Source organism: Xiphophorus maculatus, chromosome 18 (genome assembly GCF_002775205.1).
Source record: "Xiphophorus maculatus strain JP 163 A chromosome 18, X_maculatus-5.0-male, whole genome shotgun sequence".
Lineage (NCBI taxonomy): Eukaryota > Metazoa > Chordata > Actinopteri > Cyprinodontiformes > Poeciliidae > Xiphophorus > Xiphophorus maculatus.
The window spans coordinates 32,909,515-32,935,186 of record NC_036460.1 but is presented as its reverse complement, the minus strand read 5'-3'; the positions used below and the strand labels follow the sequence as shown (position 1 = coordinate 32,935,186).

Sequence of the window (25,672 nt, the reverse complement as noted above, 5' to 3'; positions counted from 1 at the left end):
TGGACACTCGGGTGAAGAGAGGTGCGGAGCTGTCCACTGACCACTACCTGGTGGTGAGTTGGCTATGGTGGTGGCGGAGGAAGCCGGTCAGACCTGGCAGGCCCAAACATGTTGTGAGGGTCTGCTGGGAGTGTCTGGCGGAATCCCCTGTGAGATTTAACTCCCATCTCCGGCAAAACTTCGAACACGTCCCGGGGGAGGTGGGGGACATGGAGTCTGAGTGGACCGTGTTCTGTGCCTCCATTGTCTAGGTGGCCAATCGGAGCTGTGGCCGCAAGGTTGTCGGTGCCTGTCGAGGCGGCAACCCTCGAACCCATTGGTGGACACCTTCCGTAAGGGATGCCGTCAGGCTGAAGAAGGAGTCCTATTGGGCCTTTCTGGCCTGTGGGACTCTGGAAGCAGCTGATGGGTACCGGCGGGCGAAGCGGCATGCGGCTCGGGTGGTTGCTGAGGCAAAAACTCGGGCGTGGGAGGAGTTTGGAGAGGCCATGGAGAAAGACTTCCGTACGGCTTCGGGGCGATTCTGGTCCACCATCCGGCATCTCAGGGGGGGGAAGCAGTACGGCACCAACACTGTTTATAGTGGGGATGGTGTGCTGCTGACCTCTACTCGAGACTTTGTGGGCAGAGTACTTCGAAGACCTCCTCAATCCCACCAACATGCCTTCCATTGAGGAAGCTGAGCCTGGGGACGCTGGGTTGGGCTCTCCAATCTCTGGGGACGAGGTCGCCGAGGTGGTTAAAAAGCTCCTCGGTGGCAAGGCTCCAGGGGTGGATGAGATCCACCCGGAGTTCCTTAAGGCTCTGGATGTTGTAGGGTTGTGTTGGCTGACGCAACTCTGCAATGTCGCATGGACATCGGGGGCAGTTCCCCTGGATTGGCAGACTGGGGTGGTGGTCCCCCTGTTCAAAAAGGGTGATGGGAGGGTGTGCTCCAATTATAGAGGGGTCACACTCTTAAGCCTCCCTGGCAAGGTCTATTCAGGGGTCCTGGAGAGGAGGGTCTGTCGGATAGTCGAACCTCGGATTCAAGAAGAGCAGTGTGGTTTTTGTCCTGGTCGTGGACCAGCTCTACACCCTCGGCAGGGTCCTGGAGGGTGGATGGGAGTTCGCCCAACCAGTCTACATGTGTTTTGTGGACTTGGAGAAGGCGTTCGACCGTGTCCCTCGGGGAGCCCTGTCGGGGGTTCTCCGGGAGTATGGGGTACCGGGCCCTTTGATATGGACTGTCAGGTCCCTGTATGACTGGTGTCAGAGTCTGGTCCGCATTGCCGGCAGTAAGTCGGGCTCATTTCCAGTGAGAGTTGGACTACGCCAGGGCTGCCCTTTGTCACCGATTCTGTTCATCACTTTCATGGACAGAATTTCTAGGCGCAGCCCATTGGCTGTTGAGGTGATCTGATTTGGTGGCCTTGGGATCTCACCTCTGCTTTTTGGAGATGATGTGGTCCTTTTGGCTTCATCAGGTCGTGATCTGCAGCTGTCACTGGAGCGGTTCGCAGCCGAGTGTGAAGCAGTCGGGATGAGGATCAGTGCCTCCAAATCCGAGGCCATGGTCTTGAGCCGGAAAAGGGTAGAGTGCCTTCTCTGGGTCAGGGGGGGTGTCCTGCCCCATGTGGAGGAGTTCAAGTATCTCGGGATCTTGTTCCCGAATGGGGGAAGAAGGGAGCGGGAGATCGACAGGCGGATTGGCGCAGCGTCTGCCGGGCGCTGTACCGGTCCGTCGTGGTGAAGAGAGAGCTGAGCCAAAAAGCAAAGCTCTCGATTTACCGGTCGTTCTACGTTCCCACCCTCATCTATGGTCATGAGCTTTGGGTCATGACCAAAAGAACGAGATCGCGGATACAAGCAGCCGAAATGGGTTTTCTCCGTAGGGTGGCTGGGCTCTCCCTTAGAGATAGGGTGAGAAGCTCAGTCATCTGGGAGGGACTCAGAGTAGAGGTGCTGCTCCTTCACATCGAGAGGAGCCAGTTGAGGTGGCTCGGGCATCTGGTCAGGATGCCTCCTGGATGCCTCCCTGGTGAGGTGTTCCGGGCACGTCCCACCGGGAGGAGGCCCCGGGGAAGACCCAGGATATGCTGGAGGGACTATGTCTCTCGGCTGGCCTGGGAACGCCTCGGGATTCCCCCGGAAGAGCTGGAAGAAGTGGCCAGGGAGAGGGAAGTCTGGGCCTCCCTTCTGAAGCTGTTACCCCCGCGACCTGACCCCGGATAAGCGGAAGAAGATGGATGGATGGATGGATGGATGAAAATCTAAAAGATGTTGTGGACATTCAATTAATGAGTCACCTTAACGTTCTTTGATGGTTGTAAAATAGCTATGACGTTTGATTCTGGAGAGGAAAAAGTGGAAAATGTTTTTAGGTTGCTGGTAGCCCATATGTAAAACAACACCCTTGGGACTCGCCCGAGTCACTAAAACTAACCTGGTTCAATAATGTGAGTGGATTTTTTTTTCTCAGGCAACGCAATACATACAGTACATTGTCTATGTCAATTTATTTAAAAAGCATTTAGAAATAGCCATTAACTGCACCAAAGTGCTGTACAATGGAGGTCCAATGTCAGGTCTTTTTGATAAATGATTAATTACACACGCCTGGGTTGTTATTTTTTTGTCTTAAATTGATGTTGTAAGATTTATTGTTACACCTCCCACCTGTACCCCTGAATTACCTTGGGGACATAACAGCCATTTGTAGCTTTAAAAAACAATAAAGGAGTTTCAAAACCAGTCAGACTGGCAGCCAATGCAGAGGAGCCAATACTGGGGTTATGTGCTCTTGTTTCCAGGTTCCAGTTAAGAGTCTAGCTGCAGCATTATGAATCATTGGAGACGCTGTAAAAAAGATTGGTCCATAATGCGTTGTAGTAGTCTAAGCATGTAGTAGTGAAGACATGGATAAGTATTTCAAAGTCTTTGATACAGAAGCTATTGTAGAATATATAAGTGTCTAACCTCGTAGAATATATAAATAAACTCGGAACTCCTTCTGCTCAAAGTCGAACTAGAAAAGATTTAACGCAGATCTGCTGAACCACAAAACATCACATACACTTAGTTACAGTAATCCAAAATCTCTTGACTTCTACTTCTGACATCAGTTTTTTATAGAGTCCGAGCTCTACTGGTGTATATTGGGAACCCTCAACTAATGGCGTTGCTTTCTTCCATTTATGTAGCCTTTCTGGCTCGTCTTACACTGGATGTGTATTGGAAGTTCCTTGGGAATATTCAGACCTCTTAACTTCACATCTGCTCCGTTTCCAAAAGTGCTATTAGTCAAATTTTTTGTTCCTTATCTGTCCAAACAGAGGTTCCTTCCCACGTCTTGAGCTCCGGCCCAGTTCCTTTGCTGGCGAGCAGGGAAATGTCTGGCGCCAGAACTTTCTTGCACAACAGCTTAAACTAACAACTTTCCTCTCTTTAATGATTGTTATTCGACATCTCTCCAAATCTGAATTCCTTCCTGACTTCTAGGTCAGATTGACCCAATCCATTTGACACAATACATTTCTTTTAGAATAAAACATATCTTAGTGCGAACCAACATAATTTTTAACTATTAATATAATTATAGTCCTCTACAAAGCTAGATTTTTACCTTTGCTAGAAAGCGCAGATGAAAAAATATTGGTTTCACTACATAGCTCACCTGCTTATCCTATTTCAAGCAAAAATGACACCAAGATCCCTAACAGACGATTGATAAAAAAAAGAGCAAGGGAATCAAGAGGATACAGTCAATCAGCAATAAAGAGAAATGAATTGGCTGCTTTGCGAAGCAGCATGTGGCTCGGGTGGTTGCTGAGGCAAAAACTCGGGCGTGGGAGGAGTTTGGAGAGGCCATGGAGAAAGACTTCCGTACGGCTTTGGGGCGATTCTGGTCCACCATCCGGCATCTCAGGGGGGGAAGCAGTACGGCACCAACACTGTGTATAGTGGGGATGGTGTGCTGCTGACCTCTACTCGAGACTTTGTGGGCAGAGTACTTCGAAGACCTCCTCAATCCCACCAACATGCCTTCCATTGAGGATCAACAGAAGATTGATTAAAAAAAAAGAGCAAGGGAATCAAGAGGATACAGTCAGTCAGCAATAAAGAGAAATGAATTGGCTGCTTTGCAAACACCAGCCAATAGCTTGTCAAGTAGCATTGCCGGCAGGTACTGCAGTTTCCCAAATTGCATTTAATTTCTTTAAATCTGTAAAAAGGAACAGGTTTCCACAAGTAATTTGCAGTTGCGGTCTACATAAAAAATCGGCAAATAGGTGAATCTGCAAATACGTGCTCACATCACAAATATGTCTTTTTTTTTTTCTTCTGCCTGAAGGTAATAACATTTTGGAGTGGTCCAGCTAAAGCCCTGACTTGAATCTAGTAGAAAATCTTTTGAGGAAGTTAAAAGAGGCTGTCTAACCTCAAACATGAAGGTTATCAAGAATAGTCAAAATACCACAGGACACAAGCAAAAGGTACCCAGCAATACTGACAATGCATTGTGTAATGCAAGGACAGATTTATTCATTGATAACTTAAAAAAGTATCGACAATTTTCAACTTTTCAAATAAAATATATTAAAAAAAACATTTAATTGTTAAAATTCCTGCTCCATTTACATAATTTGAATTTTTTCAGTAGATTCTCTCTCATTTCCTAACAGAAACTGAGTTTTTGGTCTGTTATTTTAAATCTAAATCTGCCATACTTATAAATAATTTTAGCTGCTTATGGAATGAAAAGCCAATGCTTGATAAGGTTGACAACATTTAATTGAATTAAGAGATGTCAGCATGACATTAATTGGTATTATACATTATTGCAATAAGCTAACAAAATATGTAAATTCGTGTAAATGCTTATTCTCCCTGCTGCCCACTGGGAAAAGGTTCAGCAGCTTCAAAAGCAAAACAACCAGATTCCACAACAGCTTCATGCCTCATGCCATAAGGACACCAAACTCCCATTTTATTATCTATATTTCCATTCATACTTTTTTTATTGGAGCCTTGCAACAAAACTTCTCTCAATTTGTACATTTTTTACATGTAAAATTGAATGACAAACTATGTCACTATGTCTATGTCTAAATATTAACAACTGAATATGTTATCAGTTCTTATCCCTGTAGTTGTGGTTGTAGACAGACCTTTGATTGAAACATAACACGTTCCAATACAAATATCTGCATCCTACATATTTAGGACAGTGTTATGGCAAAACCTAAGATCACCGCCTTTTCACAACCTTCACCCCATCCCACTGCTGCACAGTCATCAATGGAAATAACTAACATGTGAAGAGAGGATAAATTCCTGATGATGACAATATTTTGCCACCATCATGTTACACCACTAGAACCAAGGATTTACAAACCAAGGATTTACAAACAGAGCAATGTTTCTTATTTTTCAACTGAAGACAACTGTTGACTTTAGTTGAGTGAGGCTTCTTTATTTTTCAGACAGAACACGAGGAGTGCTCTAGGTCTACAACACAGGTGAAAGGCAGGAAAGATGTACTCGGAAAGAACCAGTTGTGTGAAGTTACATCCAAGTTTGCATAGGGAAATGCTGTGCCTTAATTGTTGATGTTTTTCACATGTCCACACAAATACAAATGAATTTGGGATTTTTTGGGGGGGACAGATTTCTGTAAAATTGTGAACTATGGGACAAAAACATTTGTCATGCATTTCTGTTCATTCCCCACTGCCAGTACTAAATAGAATCAAATTTTACTGCAAATTAATCTTTGTGAATTTAATCTATCCGTTTTGTGCATCTAGTGGCTGAGATTTTCGCCCATACTTATTTGCTAAACATTTCCAGCTCTGTCTGATTGGAAGGTGGATTGTCTATGAACGAAGGCAAGAATTGAGTTAAAGTAAATGAATATGCCAAAATCTTCTGCAATCTCATGACCACTGAGTTAAAAAAAAATCTGTTTCAATGGTCTGAACAGTTGTGACTTCAGACATTAGGTAAGAACATGGAGCTGGAATATGAATTCTTGTCTTCTTTGTCATCATGCCCCTTCTGATCTTCCAGAAGTTTATCCAGCAGATTAGGGGACACTGGTTCTTCTTCAGGATTTTCTGCCAGAGAGTGATCTTGTGGTTCTTGGTCCAGCTCATGCCCTGAGTGCTGTTGGGTGTCCAGAATCTGAGGGTGAGGGTCCACCGCCTGAGTCTCTGGTTGAGGAATCATGGAGGTCAAAGACATGGGTAAAGGCATATGAACCAAAGGGGGGCCATGCAGAGCTGCAGAACCTGAGGCAAACTGAACTCCTGGGTTGGGCATAGCAGATATGGTGGTAAGAGGCTGTGCCCACAAGGGGTAGGCCAGCCCAGAGTCTGGGAGCTCCATCGGGGCGAGGGAGCTTTGACCTGGAGCCACTGGTATGGTCTGAAAGAAGAAACACATTCCAAGTTGTATTTTAAATGTATTGAAACAAAGTTAGGAATCTACAAACTGCTGCTGATACAGATTGAGAGCAAAATCTTAAAATTTTTGAAGTAATAGATGACAAACACAGAGATTACCATTTGGTAAGAAAAGTTTACCAAATGGAAGAGTGGCTTTGGGTTGACCTGCTGATCTGTGAATAGGAGCAACCAGCTCCTATTCATATTTGAAAAACAGCACCAACTTTCAGCTGAAGCTCATTTAAACCTTCCAACATTTTTGGAAGGTTGTACTCTTTCCACTTCTGCCGGCATAGTTAAACATTAATAATCAATTTTATCTTCCTTTTTATCTTCAGCATCACTGTCTTTTCTTTTGAACAAATTAGTTACTGCTTTCTGCAGTCCACCTGTGTAAAATCTCCCAGTCCTTAAATCCAATTAGCAAACACAGTCTTTTAGAAGAAGATTATTTTCTTATTTTTTAGTCATTTCTATAGCTCGACCCAGACCCTTACCCTAACCCTATCCATTACCAGTACATGCCCAGCCCTGACCCTAACCCTAACTCAATTCACATTTTAGAATTGAGGGTTCTAATCTAACTTAGATATGAGTTAAATTAAAACGGGAAAAGTGTTTTAATATTCGTCTGGAGGCTGCATGCTTCCATGGAAGGGTAACGGAATACAGCTCTTATACTGTACATGTAATTACTAAAATCACAATATCCTCACTGTGTATCCCTCAGAAAAATGAACCCATTTAAATAAAGAAATCTTTCCATGCATGATTCCACAATAGAGAATGTTCATTTTAGTTACCATTGGTGCTGTAAGTGGTCCGGTATGCAACGGCACTAACAGCACTTTTAAATCTCACTTAAAAAGACGTGCACAGTTGCGCAAAACCCAGAAACAGGAGAACCGGAACATAGACAATAAACTAGATGTGCAGTTCTATTCAATCAGGGCATAGAATCCGACGCTGATTCACGCTGAACAGTGAAAACAGCTCAAAGTGGCAGATCAGGTGAAACACAAGATGATTAGGTGGTGCAGCAGGTGAGTGAAGATGGTGAGCATCAATAAAAATGGGAAGCAAATTAACAACAGGACCAGGACAACAATGAACCAAGAGAGGATAATACTAATCAAAGAAAACTAAATGCTGATACTGTTTTCAGATAGAAGGTAAAATAATATTGTTGAAGTGCCATGGGTTTGTTGAGACCACATCTAGTATTAAGAAATATATTTTACAGACCATAAAAACATACTATTAAGTTCCTTATAAGGAAATTATCACTTATTTATGTTTTTAATTAGATTTTATTTTATATATTTATTTCTTCAATATTATTTTTTATGTCAGTGTTAATGGCATGTTTAAGTGACTCTATGACACTTTCAATTTGACTCATTAGGATCGGATTAAGAACCAGCTTTGTTCTTTGTAATTTCTGTCCAGTAAAAATCTATAAATCGATAAATAAAAATCTATAAATCAATAGACCGGTCCATTTAAAAATGTCACCCATGTTTCTGTGCCATATTTGTATGGCATTACACGGATCTGGAACTTTTGTTTTTCCACTGAAAGAACTGGTTTAATGTCATGTGGGTGAAATTTTATAGAAGATACTCTGATGTTATCATGGTACCACCAGAAACTGACAGAAACACTTTAGAGAAGAAGAGTTCTGATTGATATTGTTGCAGTTCTATTCATGTTTTAATGTTGCAGAGCACTGTCTTTGCAAATAGTATTACTATACGACTTATCTGGCCATTTTGTGCAAGATTTAGGAACTAACATCAGAAAATGGCACAAAACAAGATGTTTTTTCACTCTGATAGGCCTACTGATTTCAAGTTGAATGTCATTTGATTTTTCTTAGACACCTGTTTTAGTAACACCTATAGTCACACCTATAGTAATTGAGCCCAAGCGTTGAAATTTCACTGCTTGAATGGAACACAACCATATGACTAAGTGAACTATAATTGGCTGTGTCTTTATGTTGCAAACAACACAATTTTAAAAACGAAACAACAAAATTCCAATAATTTTTCACAAAAAATAAAGAATTCATCACTTAAAACTTGACCATATTCAGTAGCTCCTGCTTTCACCAGGTTTTGTTGATTGCAAAAGCTTTGACACCTTTGGCTTCCCATATTTGTACCTTTCATACTATAATCATGCATTTAAAAGGTTTTCTCAATATTATCAGTCATTCTTGCATTATGTGGGTGTGGCCTTCAGATTGCATAGCAAGGTTAAATATAGAGGTAAGTATGTATGCTTAACACTTTGTCTGACTGCCTAAAGCATGCCATGTCTTTGGTTGCAGCTCAGCATTAATAATGCACCGCCATTGCTTTGGTTGTCACATGACAAGTCCACCTGTAAAATAGAGTGCCTTTGTGGATGTATATGAAATCAGTCCCATATTAGCAAAGCATTAACTGACTTTTTGTTTTCAGAAGTAATTTCATGAATTGTAGCACAGTTGCATCAAGCTATCGTTTACTGATCCTTGCATAGATATGCGGCTGGATTCTAAAAACAACCAAACTGGCATTTTTTCTAGACTACCTAAGAGTGTTTGAGATCACAGATTTTCCAGGTAAATGTGACTTTAATGTTAAAAAGAAGGTTGGATCTTCTAGTTTTATGTGTTTTATGCAAACTAGCACTAAGTCTGTCAGGCTACCAATCCAGTTGTTTCCACCGCCTTCATTTTTTAATACATATTCAAGAGTTCAGCACCTTGGGTAAATATACCGAAGCTGGTTTGAAGTTTGCACTGTAATTTCTTACTCACGCCAAAGTTAGTTAGCAGTGGTGTGTGTGTATAGGTCAGCATGGTGTAGCTGGGACACAGAGTCTGCATGTATACATCAGCAGTGAGGGTAGAGGCAGCTGGGTAGGCCAGAGTCTGAGCTGTGGAGTCCTGCTGGTTGTAGTCAGATGAAGACCACGGCATCACAGCAGGCTGCAGCCCAGCGGTGGTGATGGGGGGAGCAGGTTTCCACCCGGCACCCTGTAGCCCTCGGTCTGCTGCCCCAGGAGACTGCTCAGCAGGGGAAGCACTGGCAACATCTGAACAAAAACCACCTAGACGTCAAAGATCAGTCCGAGATTAAACACTTTCTTTTTTTATGTAGTGTTCTTTGTTTTGGTTAATGTGTAATGGAGTCTCACGCAGGTGAAGCACGTACCTTGTATAAACGATGACTGATTGTTGTAACCCACCACATCCTGAAAAAAAGCAGACAATATCACAAAAGAAATTTTTTATCTGTAATTGTCACAGCAGCAACCATCCATGTCATGTTGATATATAAACATAAAATGCAGGTGGGAGCTGCAGCTGGGACGAGATATTAATTACACTGCAGGAGTTTCTGTGCAACACATGGTTAAGTGAAAGCATGCAGAAACAGTAACAGAGAGATTTACCACATCTGTTGTTTTCATTCATTTATCCACTATTAACTATATCTGAGTTTTCTGATTTATACATAAAACCACAGCTAAATTCAAAACAGGCTAACAAGTATAACACAATTCTATCCTGTTCCAAAACTGACCTTTATTATAAACTATTAGTCTTGGCTTCACCATTCAGTCCTGAAGAAAATCTTAAGAACAGAGAAACTACTTAGAAAATATTGCCATAATCATATTTATTGCAAGGCTTCAAAATGTTAAAAAGACAAATAAGAACAGAACAAATAGAGTATGCAAGTGTCTGAAAAGTGTGTTCAAACTCAAATGGGCTACTTATCAGCTGATTAAAAGATTAAACTCACTAATCTATAAAATTTCTAAATCTTGACTTCTAATCTCATATTATGGTTCCCTCTCGGAAATGCCTGAAAAGCTGTTTGTCTTTGAATGAACCAAGATTGCTGAGTTGCATAAGCAGGGTTTCTTGAAATACACAACTGCAGCAGAGGTGGGGTGCAGTGAAGGGCTGCGCATGGTCAGGTCAAAGTGCCGAAATCAATTCTCATTAGTGTATGATGAAAATCATATAGTTTTGTTTCTAGCCTCTTGTCATCTGGCCCTTCTTTTCACAGCCCCCCGATGAACTTTAGTCCCTTAAACTATATATTTAAACTATATTGTGTGATTAGTCTGAATTTTATGTGGCCTCCACAGACTGCAATTCAAAAACAACAGAAATTTGACGTCATTGTTCATAACTCTTTCTGTTCGCTGATTGGACAAGATTTTATCCTGAGGAATTGAGCTCAATGAGAGAAATTGAGCAGATTTGATAGAAAGGCAACAGTAACATTCCCGGTCATTACACAGCAGAAGACTAAAATCAAAGGAATGGCCTTTACAGACAATGTATCTAAAAGCAGAGCACATCAGTTCCACATCTTCAGTGATTTGTGCTGTTCACATTAATACATGTGAATTTGTTTGTATTTTATGCCCACATTGGCTGACAGGGAAGGAGAAATTGGTTTGGTCTCAGGAAAGATTAAAAATCTATTTATGAGGCAGAATTTTAGCCTATAAAGCTGGAGGTAAATGTCAGTCACAACCTGTACAAGAGGATATTTAAAATGTTTAAATATTTTAAAATATTTATTTAAAAATATTTAAATGAACTCATATAAATAAAATATTTTGAACATATGTTCTTTCAAGTGTCTTCTACTTATATTGCTGGGTTTCAGACACGTGAAATTCAGATGGCGGTCCGGAAGTGGATTTCTCTGGTTCAAAACGAAGCAAAATTGATCACAACGAGTAGCTAATGCCCTAAATAGGCTGGAACAGACGAGGCATGTTGAAAAAATATGCGTATATTTAGGATATAATCCTTATTATCTCAGTAAAAAAGACATCTCCTATAGTCTAGACTCTAGAGGATGTACAGTACCCGGCATCGAGGCGAACCACATAACTAACTATCTGGAGCTGCAGACCTCATATTATACAACGAGCCAGAAGAAAGTTTTCAAAAGCCTGGAGAATAAAATCATTTAGTTTCAGGTTGGGTCAAATTTAGAATAAAAAGAAGCATTAAATGGCTGTCAACTTGTGTGAGTAGTGAGTTGTGCTATTTTAAGTAATTAATCTATGATGGCCATGCTATCGCTAACAGCAAACTAACCCATGTATTTCTATGAGCTTGGATCTTCTGGTAAATAATTTATTTAGCTTCTGTAAACCCAGGTTTATGCTGGAGTTGTACGTTAATGTTGAGTCGTTGTAGGACGCTGGATTCAGGTCCAATGTAGGTCAACTATTTGGTGCAATCTAGAAACCCAATGTTCATGTCTGGCCACGAATATAGTTTGTGTCCACAAACCATGTGGGGGAATAGTCACAGCTCACTTTGACTGTATGCCTAGGTAGGTTATAGTTAATTTATTTAGCTTTTGTTTTAGCATGACAGTCCCACTGAATAAACATTATATTTTATGTCTGTGACTCAGCACTGAGTTAGATGCTAACAACATTAGCACTCTGAGGATAACCAAGCTAGGGTGTAAAAATAATATACCCTACCTTACATATGACTGCTTGTCCTTCTTAGTAACTGTCCAATAAAATATCTGAAAATACAATTTAAACAATGTGATCATTATCTGTTAGAAGTCGGCGCTGCAAACTCTGGCATTGTTAGTTTTCACACCTCCTGTTTTTAGCTGTAGATTGTTGATCCACTTTTTTCGGGAAGTTTTTTAAAATTAACTCCCTTGTGACCGACTACCTACAAAAAACAAAAATAACATGTATCTTTCTCTCTATTAGAACGATTGGAACAACTGTACAGGACACAGACTTTAGGCATTTTGATGCTTGATTAACAGAAATAAATGGGCTGCATTTACTTTCTGCCCTCCATCTGCATTGGGTGACGTCGATAAATATCATGTGTTAGGGAAGTCCAAGGATTGAAATTCAGGCACTTATTTTGCAGGAAAAAATTTGGGATTAAACGGGTTAACTGGGTTTCTTGTTTTAACAACAACAGTATTTACTCCCTGTAATGGAAAAAATTATAATGTGCTCCCATCTTCTTTTTTGCTTTTGTTTAGTTTCATAGTCTTATCATGGGATAGGTCAAGCTGTTCTTATACACACCTCTACAGTATCAGGAGAGGTTCTTGACGCTTGAGACTATCTAAGTGTTACTTCCCCAACCCAGATCTTATCAGCATTAAAGCTGCCCTCTTTAACATGAAAGAACAACCCCCTATCCTTAACAATAGACAAATGGCAAGACCATCTGTTTTGGGCTCCACAGAATTCCTGGTACATAACAATCAGGGATTCACACCTATAGTCCAATCAAGTATCTCTTCTCTGACCAGAACCATATAAAAGGAAGCCAGATCCACTGTTAGTCAGAGCAGACTGACAGACTCCTTTGACTCTGTGTTTCTGCTGTCACCTTGAAAGGTTTTAATAAATTTCTTATTTCTTTTCATCCAGACTCTTGTTAAAGTATTTTTTCTGCAATACCCCCTTATTCCAAATTCCCATCAAAGTTTATTATTTGACTAATTAATGAATAAGCAGACACTAACAGGTAGCATAGAATTGCACAAAAATCCGTGAGGGATGGCAGAGTCCCAGAGCGAAATTCCGTGAAAGAGGAGTACGGAGCCTTGTGTCAGAAGCCCATTAAAATGCTGTCTACATCGTTTTAAACTGTGTGATTGTGAGCGTGAGTGGGAATAAAAATAGCAACAGGTATTTTGTTCCATGTAACACAGTAGGAGTGTAACAGGTAAACCTTTTATTGATGCAAACTCGACTAAAAACCCACCTGTTTAGGATTGTATTTGAAATGTAATCAATTACAAATTTATTGATAGAACCTGACTTCATGTTGTGTTTTGATTGTTGATTCTATGTTGCATTGTGTTTCTGTGTTTGATATGATGTAAATCACTTTGAAATGTCTTGCTGCTGAAATGTGCTATACAAATAAAATCTGATTTGATTTTGATTTGATCATGTAATCTCCCTCTCACTCGCTCCTTCATCTCCCTCACCCTCTCTGCATGCCTCAGAGAGAGTCATAAAACACCCGGATGTTTTATGATGATAATATGTATACAAATATATCAGAAGAAGACCTCCATAAGAAAGACTTCTACCTGCCTTCTCTAATAGTTAGTAAGATCCAGGTCCGTATGGTCACTCAGGACACATTTAGATACCAAGTCTGAATGATAGATTCAGTGCAGGACACTTAAACCTGATCACTCAATAGTGATGTCAATGCCAGGGCTGAATAGAACCTCTGTCATACCAGACCTTGTTATATTGTGTCTAGGTAACCCTCTTTGCCGCCCGTATGACCAGGTGCCAATAGCATGACCCACCGATATAGCAGACACACTTTAAAGACATGACTCTGAAACTTTGCTTTCAGTAGACTCTACGTTTGGAGAAACCACAGAATCAACATATCCGATGTCAAGTACTCACCTGGGTCAGGTTAGGAAACACACAAAGAAAGACCTAGAATTACAACTGATAATGCAGTTTATGACAAATGGAAGACTAAAATATGAATCTAAAGTGCCTGATATGCTTAGCCATGTTATACAGTGAAAAACGTATCCTCTACCTAATGGAATAAAACAAAAAGCTGAAAAAGCTTTGAAGACAGCCAGGATATTTTAACACAGCACCCTTCAGTTACAAAACTACAGGCATCCAAGATACATGGTATAGTCCAACCCAACTGATGTGGTAAGTTATGGACCCCCATCTCCACAATAGCCTGACATTGCCTTAGTGAGAGGAAGTGACTTTAGAGGGATGCCAGCTCATGACATTCTACATAATTTGGTTTTGACGCAATACAATGAATCTGTTTAAGCGAGTTAATACTGCTTCAACAGTATTATTAGCAAACTCTATGCTAGAGGGAGCATCGAGGTCACACATAGCGACACCTTTCAATAGTGAAAGGGGTCCTTTCAATAGGTGCACCTAAAAGCAAAGGTGTCCTTTGCTTTTAGGTGCACTCTTTTATGTGGACCTAAAAGAGTATACATGCAGAATTTCCCGTAGAGATTGAAACCTCTACTGTATTTTCATGTATGGCGCCTGATAATTGAATCTGCTCTGCTTCCAGTATGTCCAGTATGTGGCTGGAGGTTATTTTGCAGTATTTAAGCATTCAACCGTTTGGGACATCAAATCTATCCCAGCAAGTATACTACACACCTCTTGATTACCTCTAGATTAAGACTATTTTAGAGTTATTAAAACAAGATATTGATTAATATAAAGATCTGATTCATATATTTCCTTGAAACCATTAGGCATTGACCTTTTGATATATTTGCTTTGACTTTTTTAGCCCACCAAATTGCTCTACTGAAATTTTTACATGATGTTGCTGTTAATATTATGCTTAATTCAGTTAAACTAAACTTGTTCTTTTAAAAAAGTATGGGCGGTTTTGCTCCAATCGATTGTCTACTGTTTATCCATGTTTGGCTTGTGAATGTAACAGATCTGGAAGTGAAGTGTTCAGATTTACTTCCTTGTAACACCATCCAGCTCCTCTTGGAGGAGGTATTGTGTATTATGTATGGTTTGTGTCAACCAGTCATCTATGGGATTTTTTAAATATAGTTCAGAAATCATTTTCGAGAGGAGAGCAAAAGGTAAGATACATAATTAGAATTTGCCCAATAATTAGGTTACTACCTTACAAAGGTGCATAAAACTTGGTCAATATTTCGCTAATATTGAAGAAACACACTTTTGCAATTGCAGTGTTTCCATTGATTAAGAAATGCAATTAAAGTCACACATGAATAAGCTTGTCATGCAGTAGGTTATTAAATAAACATGTGCATCAGCATCCTCCAGCTATTTCTTGTCATCTTCTCCGTGGTTTGTGCCAGTAGCAACATCATGTGTTGATCACGTGACTTGTGTGATGCAAAAAAAAGTATTTCTATTTCCGTTTTGCAAAATAAACAAATTTTAATACAGCCAAAAACCAATTTACTGGGGCGTGCTGTGGTGGCGCAGGGGGTTAGCACGCTCCACGTTTGGAGGCCTTAGTCCTCGACACGGACGTCGCGTGTTCGACTCCCAGTTCCTGCAACCTTTGCCGCATGTCTTCCGCCCTCTTTCCTGTCTGCCTACTGTCTCAAAAAATACGAGCCACTAGCACCGCAAAAAGTCTTCGGACAAAGAAATGGAAAAAAAATAAATAAATTAACTGAAACCTTTTAATGAAAACGAGAGAAATTGGCATGTTTCCATTAGGCAAATACATTTTAGAAATGCCAAATGTCAAAGATTAGGTCATTAGTTGTGTTTTCATAGTCAATGAAAACACATTTTCATTGTGTTTTCATTGACTATGAAAACAGTCACATCAACATGTGAAGCTGGAATTGAACTCACAACTTTCCTATTACAAGACAACTAATTTTCCATGGGAGATGGAAATTGATGAAGTGAGGGGCAGTACAATTTCTAACACATGCCATAGATCCTCATTTTGAAACCAACCTGTCAGACAATTAGCCCGGTCTATTGTTCCAGCATTCCCAATCCCAGTACTGAATCACCTCTCTCTCATTCCTCCTTTAGCTATTCTTGTTAAATCATGTTTTCATCATTTTTTATTCATTAAAATCTTCAATATTAACTTCATGCCTCAGTCTCTCTGCATATGGAACCACTTTAACCTCAATGCAACATGACATAATCAGTCCAATGAGAAAAAACATTTAAATATTAGACTTTTTAATGACTTGATGAATGATGAGTGGATGTAAAATTCAGAGTTAGAATTGTACCACACCTAATCAGTTGGTTCACACTGTGAAGCGGTATCTGCCTGACAACTCTTTCTGTGTGTGTGTCGCTGTGTGTTTGTAAGTCTGTTAAGTGTTAAAAAAAAAGCTAAGTAGGAGGGCTTTTTGGCAATTGTATGAGTTATTTTGCATAGGGCTGCATGCCCAGCCCTGGAGCCATGTAGAGAATGGCTGTAACTGTCATGGAAAAACACCTGGAACATATAAGGACAAAATCCCCCTCTGACTACTTACAATCACATCAGCCCTTCTTTCAAGTTTCAAGTGCCACACATAATTTATCAAAAGACAGCTACATACCTCCCACACAAAATTGCTCTTTTCTGCTTAGAGTCTGTTTTTGCAAACTAACAGGAGACTTTGATATCTTTGTTGGCCTTCCTAGTGCAGAGATCATGAAAATAATTGGTGCAATCCATCAAGAGGTTCCTGAGCTAAGAGTGCTGTCACAAGTGTGTGATCAAAAAGCAACATTAAGAAAAATACATCTCCTAAACAATGGATATGTTGGTGTATGGATGTGAATTTAAATAAGAAATGACATGTTATTTTAAGTGTTCTACTGAATCCATGCAGAAAATCTCCCAGGATTAGAGCTGTTTGAGTTGTGTAACAACACCAAATTGAGTCATGGTTCTATGTTTTTTGTTGCTGCAATAAATGTCATACTTCAAATTTAAGTGAGAGCTGAAATCATGGGATACTGTTTCTTTTGTTGTAGCAGTAAAACCTTCTAGGAAACCTTTTTAATGAATGATATGTATAACTCAACAAATGTCACCAAAGCGAAGGTAGGGGAATGCAGAATGTGTGATGTCAGTAGTGTACACTGACATCAGAACTCCACTCTAACACCCGGATGATGCCACTAGTGGAAAAGACAAAGCAGTCCACAGGAAGTGGTAGGACGATGATGGCACTGCATGTTTTTTAATTACTTATCCCACAAACAAACTTATTCATGTGTGATTTTAATTGCATTTCTTATTTCATGGAAACAGCACAAATAAGAAATTGTGTTTTAGATGTTAAAGGAATATGAGTTTTGCACACATTTGCTATGTGTGAAAAACTTTATGTCATCAATCTGATCCATGTGTTCTGAACCAGGAAAAGGTCTGAAATATTCAAAACACCAGCTGTTGAGGACTGACTTGGAACACCATTGCAGTTTGTGACTGTCAGTTTCATGTGTGATGATGTCCTCACAGCTGTGAAATGCGTGGTCTTAGTGCTGTGATGCTCCAGGCTCCTCTTTCTCCTCAGCAGCTCCTTAACTGGATCCCGGACACGAACTCCCTGGTATGGCCGGGACCTTCCCTGGGCAGATGGCTGTGCTGGAAAGACCAGAATCACACCACAAACATCAAGGTGCTTTCCCCTCTAACTGCCTCTAAACTTGTTTGAATGACTTAAAGAAGTGCAAAAAAACCCAAAAACAAACCCATATTAACTTTGTGAAAAGAATCAAGTGTGAAACTACCAGGAATCCATTATCTTTCAGTTTTGTCACATTTGATAACCCAGCTAGCATCTAGATTGGGCCTAGAAATATCTGAAGACAGATTTTCAGATTTTGCAAAGGTCTGAAGAATAAAATGTTGTTTTTTTTGTTCTCTGTCATTTTGACTGACAGCATTAAAAAAAATCTGTCATGTTCTATTTTTATCAGTTAAATTATAATCATATTTGCATAGGCTATTCAGCCGCATTTTTTTTCTCCTCCCCTCCAAGGGGTCTTTTGTGGGCTCTAGTGTCCCTTATATGAAAGTAGGCTGACAGGAAAGGGGGAAAGAAAGGGGTAAGACATGCAGCAAATATCGCCGGGTCCAGGAATCGAACCCGCGACGGCCACGTCGAGGACTCAAGGCCTCCAAACATGGGTCGCGCTAACCGCTACGCCACTACAGCACGCCCCCAACCGCATTTGGCTCCGCTGTCGTAGGGACAGATACAGGAAATCCTTCCTGCCACATGCCATCTCACTGTACAATAAAAGCTAAATCATTGTTCTGCACTAATCAGTCCGATTTTGCACAACTGCACTGTGGCACACTTGCTGTACATATATTTACATATACATATCTGCATTTTTTTTAATCTTTGCAAGGACTGCTCTTAAGTTGCCTTTTATATTAACAGCATTTCATATTTTTACAATTTATAGCATTTCATATTTTATTTTTATTTTATCTACAACTACTACTCAGTGGTAGTTGTTATTGTGTCTTGTCTCTATGCTGTAACTGTGAAGTAATTTCCCTGCTGGGATGAATAAAGTACTTCTATTCTATTCTATTATTCACCTAGTTCAGGCGACGGCAACCCAAAATGTTGAAAAAGCCATATTGGACCAATAAAAAAACAACAAATCTGTCTGGAGCCACAGAAAATTAAAAGCCTTATATAAGGCTTATAATGAAGGCAAAACAAGCTTTAAGTGTTTATATTAGCCTATTATCAAAATGACTAAGTGTATACATAATTAGCATTCATGATTAAATGTTTATTTTCCCTGCAGTGCGTCCTGGAAGGAATGATGCACCACGTGACTCTGTTGTACAATGGTGCTTTAAGTTTACCTTCCGTTACAATATTAATATATTATGTTCGTTGACAGGGAAAAGGTAATTTTTTTTTCCTTTTGGAACCCGTAAAATCTGGTCCCAAAAGCAGTCTGCATAACGATCGCTCTTTATAAATAGTCACCATTAAGTTGTGATCGAACCAACAACTAAACGGAACATGCTTAACGTGCCCCTTATCTGGGCAACAAATGGAGAGCAATAAAATGCAACCTGCAGTTATAAGATAAAACAGCAGCCTTTTGAAAAAGTAAAGTATATAAAATTAAATTGGTTTAAGTTTGATTTCTGTGCAAATGCCAAGCAAGTCAGTGCAATGGTAAAATATAGCAGCATCCTCTTTTTTTTTGACATGCAACCATCCTCGGATCTGAGCAACAAAACACAATAATATCGCTAAGTGTCATTCTAAATATATACTGACAAAAATCACTAATCAATTATAAAAACAACCATCCATCCATCCATTTTCTAACACCCTTGTCCCTAAAGAGATCAGGAGAGGTGCTGGTGCCTCTCCAGGTAACGTTCTAGATGAGAGGCAGGGTCACCCTGGACAGGTCGCCAGTCTGTCGCAGGGCAACACAGAGACAGACAGGACAAACAACCATGCACACACACACTCACACCTAGGGAGAATTTAGAGAGACCAATTGACCTAACTGTAATGTTTTTGGACTGTGGGAGGGAGCCGTAGTACCCAGAGAGAACCCACACATGCACAAGTAGAACATGCAAACTCCATGCAGAAAGACCCCGGGCCGGGAATCGAACCCAGGACCTTCTGGGTCCTGGCAAGGCTGCAAGGCAACAGTGCTTCTGTTTACGGACATCACTGAACAGCTTCTCAACATAGAGCATGCAAGATGCAACTTTAATCTTGACGCGGCAGCTAATGTAACATACCTTCCCTGGAAACGTCTTTCCACTTTACCGTAGTTTTTGGACTATAAGCCGCTACTTCATCCCCACGCTTTGAACCATGCAGCTTATAGCCCGGTATATACAATATACATTTCCAGTTTTTTTTATTTTTTTGGGGGGGGTCCAATTCTTGGACCGTCAAATGATTCGGTCCAAAAATTGTAGAATCTCTCCTCAGATATTTTTCTCTTTTCCCCTTTGCTCTCCATGGCCCACCACACACCCGTCGGTTTGCTTACAACAGCCACCTTGCCTCATCCCCGCCCAGCTGGAAGAAACGTCACAGGCTATGACGCAAATCTTTGTTGACAGAAATGTTGAAATTTAATATTTATTCTACACATTTTTACAGCATTGGAAAACGTTAAAAATTACTTTGTCATGTTTGGCCTCCTACAGAAACCATATTAAAACAAAAAACATATTTCCCACCCCCATCTTTTTCCATTTATAAACATTTTGAAAAAGCTCCAGAGAGGCAGCGCTAAAGAACCGCGGGTTGCCAACCCCCGACCTAGTTGAACCGTGAATCCACACGGTTGGCCTCCACCTGACTTGAACCCAATAGAGAGCTTCTTAGAGTGGACATTTCCAGCAAACAGTCTTTCTCTGACAGTATAAGAACTGCCCCAAGTGCTTTTAAATATGCTATTTTTAAAAAGCCCCAGTTTGACTCTTCAATTTTATCTAATTTTAGTCCTATTTCTCGTTTACTTTTTCTTTCCAAAATGTTTGAAAAAAAAAAGTTTTAATGTCTTGGAGTCAAACAACATTTATGGAAAATTTCAATCAGGTTTCAGATTGAGACACAAAACTGAGACTACCTTATTAAAAACACTTAAAAAAACATTAAAAACAGTAAGTGCCCTGTTATTCTGGCTCTATTGGACCTTACAGCAGTCTTTGACAAGGTGGACCATCAAAACACTTTGTTGGTATCCGTAGCACTGCACTGACATGGTTTATTTCCTCTCTGACAGAACATTCTAGGGGGCTGTGAAAAAGTTGAATGTCAATAGGGGGAGATCAACTTTATAAATCCCATAATGCAGCTCTTGAGACTGATGTGACAAATGCACCCAACCAATGTAACAACAAGTCTCCAGAGAGATATACGCAAACAGATCTACAAGAAACTTTTGTCGTATTTGAGGGGCTCACAAACTCTCCTGTGACTGTCCCACTGAACTCCACTCTAACATGGCCTACTTCTTTGTAGACAAGATGTAAAAAATTAGAGGTTTAATCTACACATCCACACTAAATCCAGTACCAGTGTTATGCTCAAACATAAATGCAGAAAAAATGGCTCAATTTCCAATTCTGAACTATAGAGGTTTAGAAGAAATAATAAATTAATTAAGCTCTTCTTCCTGCTGTCTTGATATCATTCCCAAAACTTTCCTTAAGAAAGTTCTGTCTGTCATTCCATGTCATCTGATTTAAATAGTAGACACATCCCTCTCATGAAGTGTTTTCCACAAGGCTTTAAAAACTGCAGTTATCAAACCATTGATATATAAGAACAATCTGGACAAATCACTACTACAGAATTACAAGTCCGAGCATGAATCAAGACGTTAACCATTAACACTAGACAAGCAAGCATAGCTGCAGGGGAAAACCACAAGGCAGTACAGCCCAAAGCCTGAGTCATAGAGCAGAGGTACTGACCTGAACTGACCCTTCTGCTCTGTAGCAATGTGAGCTTTAGAGGTAGTGCTATAAAAAAAGCAAAAGATCCAGGAGAGAAAGGTTGTTATAAAGCTATAAAATCTGTGCTGAGAAGATGGTAAAGCTAGATGAAATGGGCCATATAGGTTAGACATTGATAAAGCTAATGTTTCTTAACTGAACCACTGCCTCCCCCTCAACAATCCTAGAAGTCTGAAACTTGATACCAGTCATTCACTACATAAAGGAAAACTGAATGCTGCAATGCCCCTAATAATTGCTAATAAATTAATAAAAGTTAGCAATTAGCACATCTAAAGTTCTATCTCTGGTCTGTTGTCATGATCTCAATTCCCACTCTATGTTCCACGTTACCTTAAGAACATAATGATTTACCACCGGGAATGTGATTTATGAAGCCTGAACCGGATTGCTGGTGCCTTTTTTGCCTCTATATTTAGCCCGTTTGAAATGGAGGTCCAAGTTGGCATATAAAAGAAGAGAAGAGAGAAGGAGAATAAGAGATAAACGTTGCCTGTTAAATATTTGGAAGATTTAAAAAATGTAAAACAAAAATAATGAAATATGGACAAGTAATGTCCTCCACCAATGCCAATTTTGATCTGCAGGATTACTGAATTATTCCAGTTACCTTACAGCAGAATAAGTTTGGATTCCCTGTGCATTTTCACCAACAGACACATTGCAAAGTGACGTCATGAACACAAGATTGCGTCAAAAACACGATCACTTCTTAATAATGGCAAAATAAACATAATGCTGTAACAGACTGAATGTTCCACTCTTTGTGCGGGAAAAGTTTGCATATTTTTTTTGACTTGAATCTTGATGCATTAGTGGAGGTTTTGTCAGTCAGTTACAATGGTATGTGTAGCATTGTATGCTACACATAGGGCCGTTGCCACAAAGACAGAGAAAATAGAACAGTGATTGGTTTGGAGTTATTCTGCCACAATTTTTCTGCATTATTTTCCCTTTACTGTGGCACACTACTAAATTAATAAAACCAGCATCTCCAGGTTTCATTAAGTTAGCGGAATTGTTCTACCACAGCAGCACGGCTATGGATGGCAAGTAAAAGAATCATCTTTTTGATTTCTGGATGTAAACAATAACATGTAAAGTTTGTCTATAGCCCACAAAAAGTGGTGCAGATTATATTTGTCTGCTACATGTTCCACAAACCATATCTGTGTCGCATGATTATTGCATCCAGACTGCTGACAATTTTTATGCAATTACCATATTTTTCGGACTATAAGGTGTCATGTTCTGTGTTTTCTGTGTATTTATTTAGAGTTTTCTGTGTCCCCGAGTCTTCGTGTTGTCCTGTCTTCCCCTTGATTGTTCCCAGGTGTTTCTCGTTCCCTGATTGCCTCCTGTGTATTTAGTCTCACCTGTGTGTCTGTTCTTCGTTGGGTCCTTGTCTTGCAATCGTCTAATGTGCGTGCAGTCCTTTGTGTTATCCAGTCTTGTTAACGGTTGCTACCGGCATCGAGCCCTGGCTTCCGCTCGGCCGTGCTGCCCGTTGCTTGCACTGTGTGTTGCACTATTAAAATCACTATTCATCTTACCTGGGTCTACAGCGTCTGCCTCACCACCCCTCAACACCCGCAAATCGTGACATAAGGCGCACCGGATTATAAAACGCAGTATCAGTGAACGGATCTATTCTCGTATATAAGACAAACCGGATTATAAGGCGCATAAAGCGAAACAAAATACGGTAGTTGGATAGGTCTGACTTTATTCAAATCATTAACAATAACTGTCAATATTACACAAAAAAGTACACTCACTTTTTCAATCATTCATCTTCTACGAATCTATCTCAAATTCCTCGTCTTCGGTTTCGGAATTTAACAGTTGGGCGATAGCGGCATCAAGCAAGCCCGGATCCCTCTCGTCATCATCTGATTCAGTTTCATTGCTGTTGCTTGAAACTGATGATTCAATGATGATTGAAGCACCGTACATATCAGGAAAAGTGGTTCGCCACCCCAATACAAGTCTGTCTAGACAGCATAGAAAGCTGACTCCACGAGGTTTCTGACCAGCAGCAATTGTGCTTCAATGATCAAAGGGAGTGGCTTCGTCTCTTACCAAAGTCGTAATGAAACATACGGTACACTGTTCATACATAAGGCGCACTGCCGATTTTTTGGCAAGTATAGGGATTTTATTTGTGCCTTATAGTCCGAAAAATACAATACATAAAAATGAGAAACACCACAAATAAATTCAATATTGTTCTATGTTATTTAAAAAATAAAATTGAATAAAAACAGCCACCAGAGACCAGAAAACCATCATGGAGTCAAAGTTGAATCCTTTCCTCACACTACAAACAATTTTCAAGCCATTATATATTTGCATCCCACAGTTAAAACCGTGGTCAGAATCTGTACAAAATATGGGACAATTCATTGATTCCCCAAAACTGATTAAATATTTGGAGAAAAAAACAATTATGAAAATTACTTGGATTAAATTATGTCCATATTAAAACCTAATGGAGGCAGCATCATGATCGGGGCTTGCTATTCTTTAGCTAGAACTGGTGTTTTTGTCAGCTTTTCTGTTGAACTGCAGAAAAGAATGTGGTCTCATCTGTAAAATGGTCTCTCCTCTAAAATCAGTCATTTTACTAGTTATGTGTAAACTATATATGGCTCAGTCAGCCCAAGTGTTTTTAGCTGGGCTGGTGGCACACCTGAGATTGATGAGTGATGCGTGGCGTATATGAAACTGCAGCAGCAGAGGAGTTTTGGTGAAGAAAAATAATAGAAAGTACGGTGCAGAAAGGCTCTGGAAGGAAAAAGAGTACCTTCACTTCGGGACGGATCCACTCAGAGGGGAGCGTCGGAGGTTTTGGCCGGGATGAAGTTTGTTTTCTTTCATTTTGATTTGTTTTTGGAAAACCGGCTGGACACTAAAGAATTTTAGCACTAGCCTGCTAAGACCAACCACTGACAAAATCATGAGTGGTGCGTTTTTAGGAAAAGAGAAAAACTACATATTTAGTTTTTAAAAAGAAACTATTAAACAGAGCGTCTGATGGACAAGGGATCGCGAAGGCTCGCCCTTCTCAACGGATGTTAGCTGGTTGAGGAACTTTGATCGGACATCTAAGGAAAGCCCCCACCACACTGTGTGTTCCATCAGGTGCCCGTTTTGTTTTCTTTTCTCTGTTCCTTTTGTCTACATCAATACGCACTTATTGTTGCGGCCTTACTCTGCCGTAACCAGTAAAAAAGACGTAAGAAGGACGAGCATGAGAGTAGCGGTACGTAACAAGTGGGGGCTGTCGTCCGGGATTGCAGAACTTCCTTTTGACTTTGTAAACAGCTAACATTTAAATATCGTGGTTCATCGGGGAGCAGATGTTAAGGTCAAGAGATCTGAATATTCCCAAGGAACTTCCAATGCACATCCAGTGTAAGACGGAGCCAGATGAGCTACGTAAATGGAGGAGAGCAACGCCATTGGTCGAGGCTTCCCAATACACACCAGTAGAGCTGGGACTCTATAAAAAACTGATATCAGAAGTAGAATAGTGATGTGTCGGTCGCGAACGATCCGGCTCTAAGAGCCGGCTCTTTGAAGTGAACGATTGGAACCGGCTCCACAATGGGAGCCGTTTTAGGATCCTATTTGGGAGCCGGGTTTTTTTCTACAGTATATCGCTGTCTCTCCGCCTCCCTGTCGTTGTGCTTGTGCTCTGCAAGGGTAGTTTTTCCCCACATCGTTTTTTTTTGTCCTGCAGTGCCTCGCTGTCTCTCCCCCCTCTTCTCCTCCCCCTTCTCCCTCTCGTTGCGCGTTTTGCTCTTCTGCCAGTGCTAGAGCAGAGAGTTTTTTTTCCCTCGGTCGGTCCACTGCCCTCATGTCAAGCCTGTGCTCCACACATCTGACCAATCACACATAGTTTCAATTAATAATGTGGCGGGGAAACACTGAAAGAAAAGTTTATCTCCACTTTTTTTGTGGAAACGGCAGGCAGTTGGCCAAGCTGTATAGCGTTCTTCGGCAGGTGTTTATGTACAGACACTCACTCAGCGGTCAAGAAGCACGACAGAAAGAAGGGGAGTCAGTGTGAGAACTGAATAGGTGAAAATAAATGAGTGACAGAAAACGGAGCAAGATTTGGACTCATTTTAATGCTACATCAAGCTCCAGGGCAGAGTGCAGACTGTGCAAAGTCAGATTTCCTATAGTGCAGGCT

General features: G+C 40.5%; 1 protein-coding gene across 3 annotated transcripts in view; it reads right to left on the bottom strand.

Moving 5' to 3' along the window:
* Nucleotides 1-4,561: 4,561 nt before the first annotated feature.
* The window catches only part of pou2af1 (POU class 2 associating factor 1), a 38,136-nt gene continuing 17,025 nt past the window's right edge, over nucleotides 4,562-25,672 (bottom strand). The window contains exons 2-5 of one of the 3 annotated variants that reach the window (XM_023352037.1): nucleotides 17,456-17,583; nucleotides 9,635-9,674; nucleotides 9,238-9,530; nucleotides 4,562-6,408 (exon numbers count right to left, since the gene is read on the bottom strand). In XM_023352037.1, the coding sequence (XP_023207805.1) occupies nucleotides 5,974-6,408; nucleotides 9,238-9,530; nucleotides 9,635-9,674; nucleotides 17,456-17,583 (896 nt within the window). In that variant the 3' untranslated portion in view covers nucleotides 4,562-5,973. The other 2 variants (XM_023352038.1, XM_023352039.1) reach the window with 2 other exon arrangements.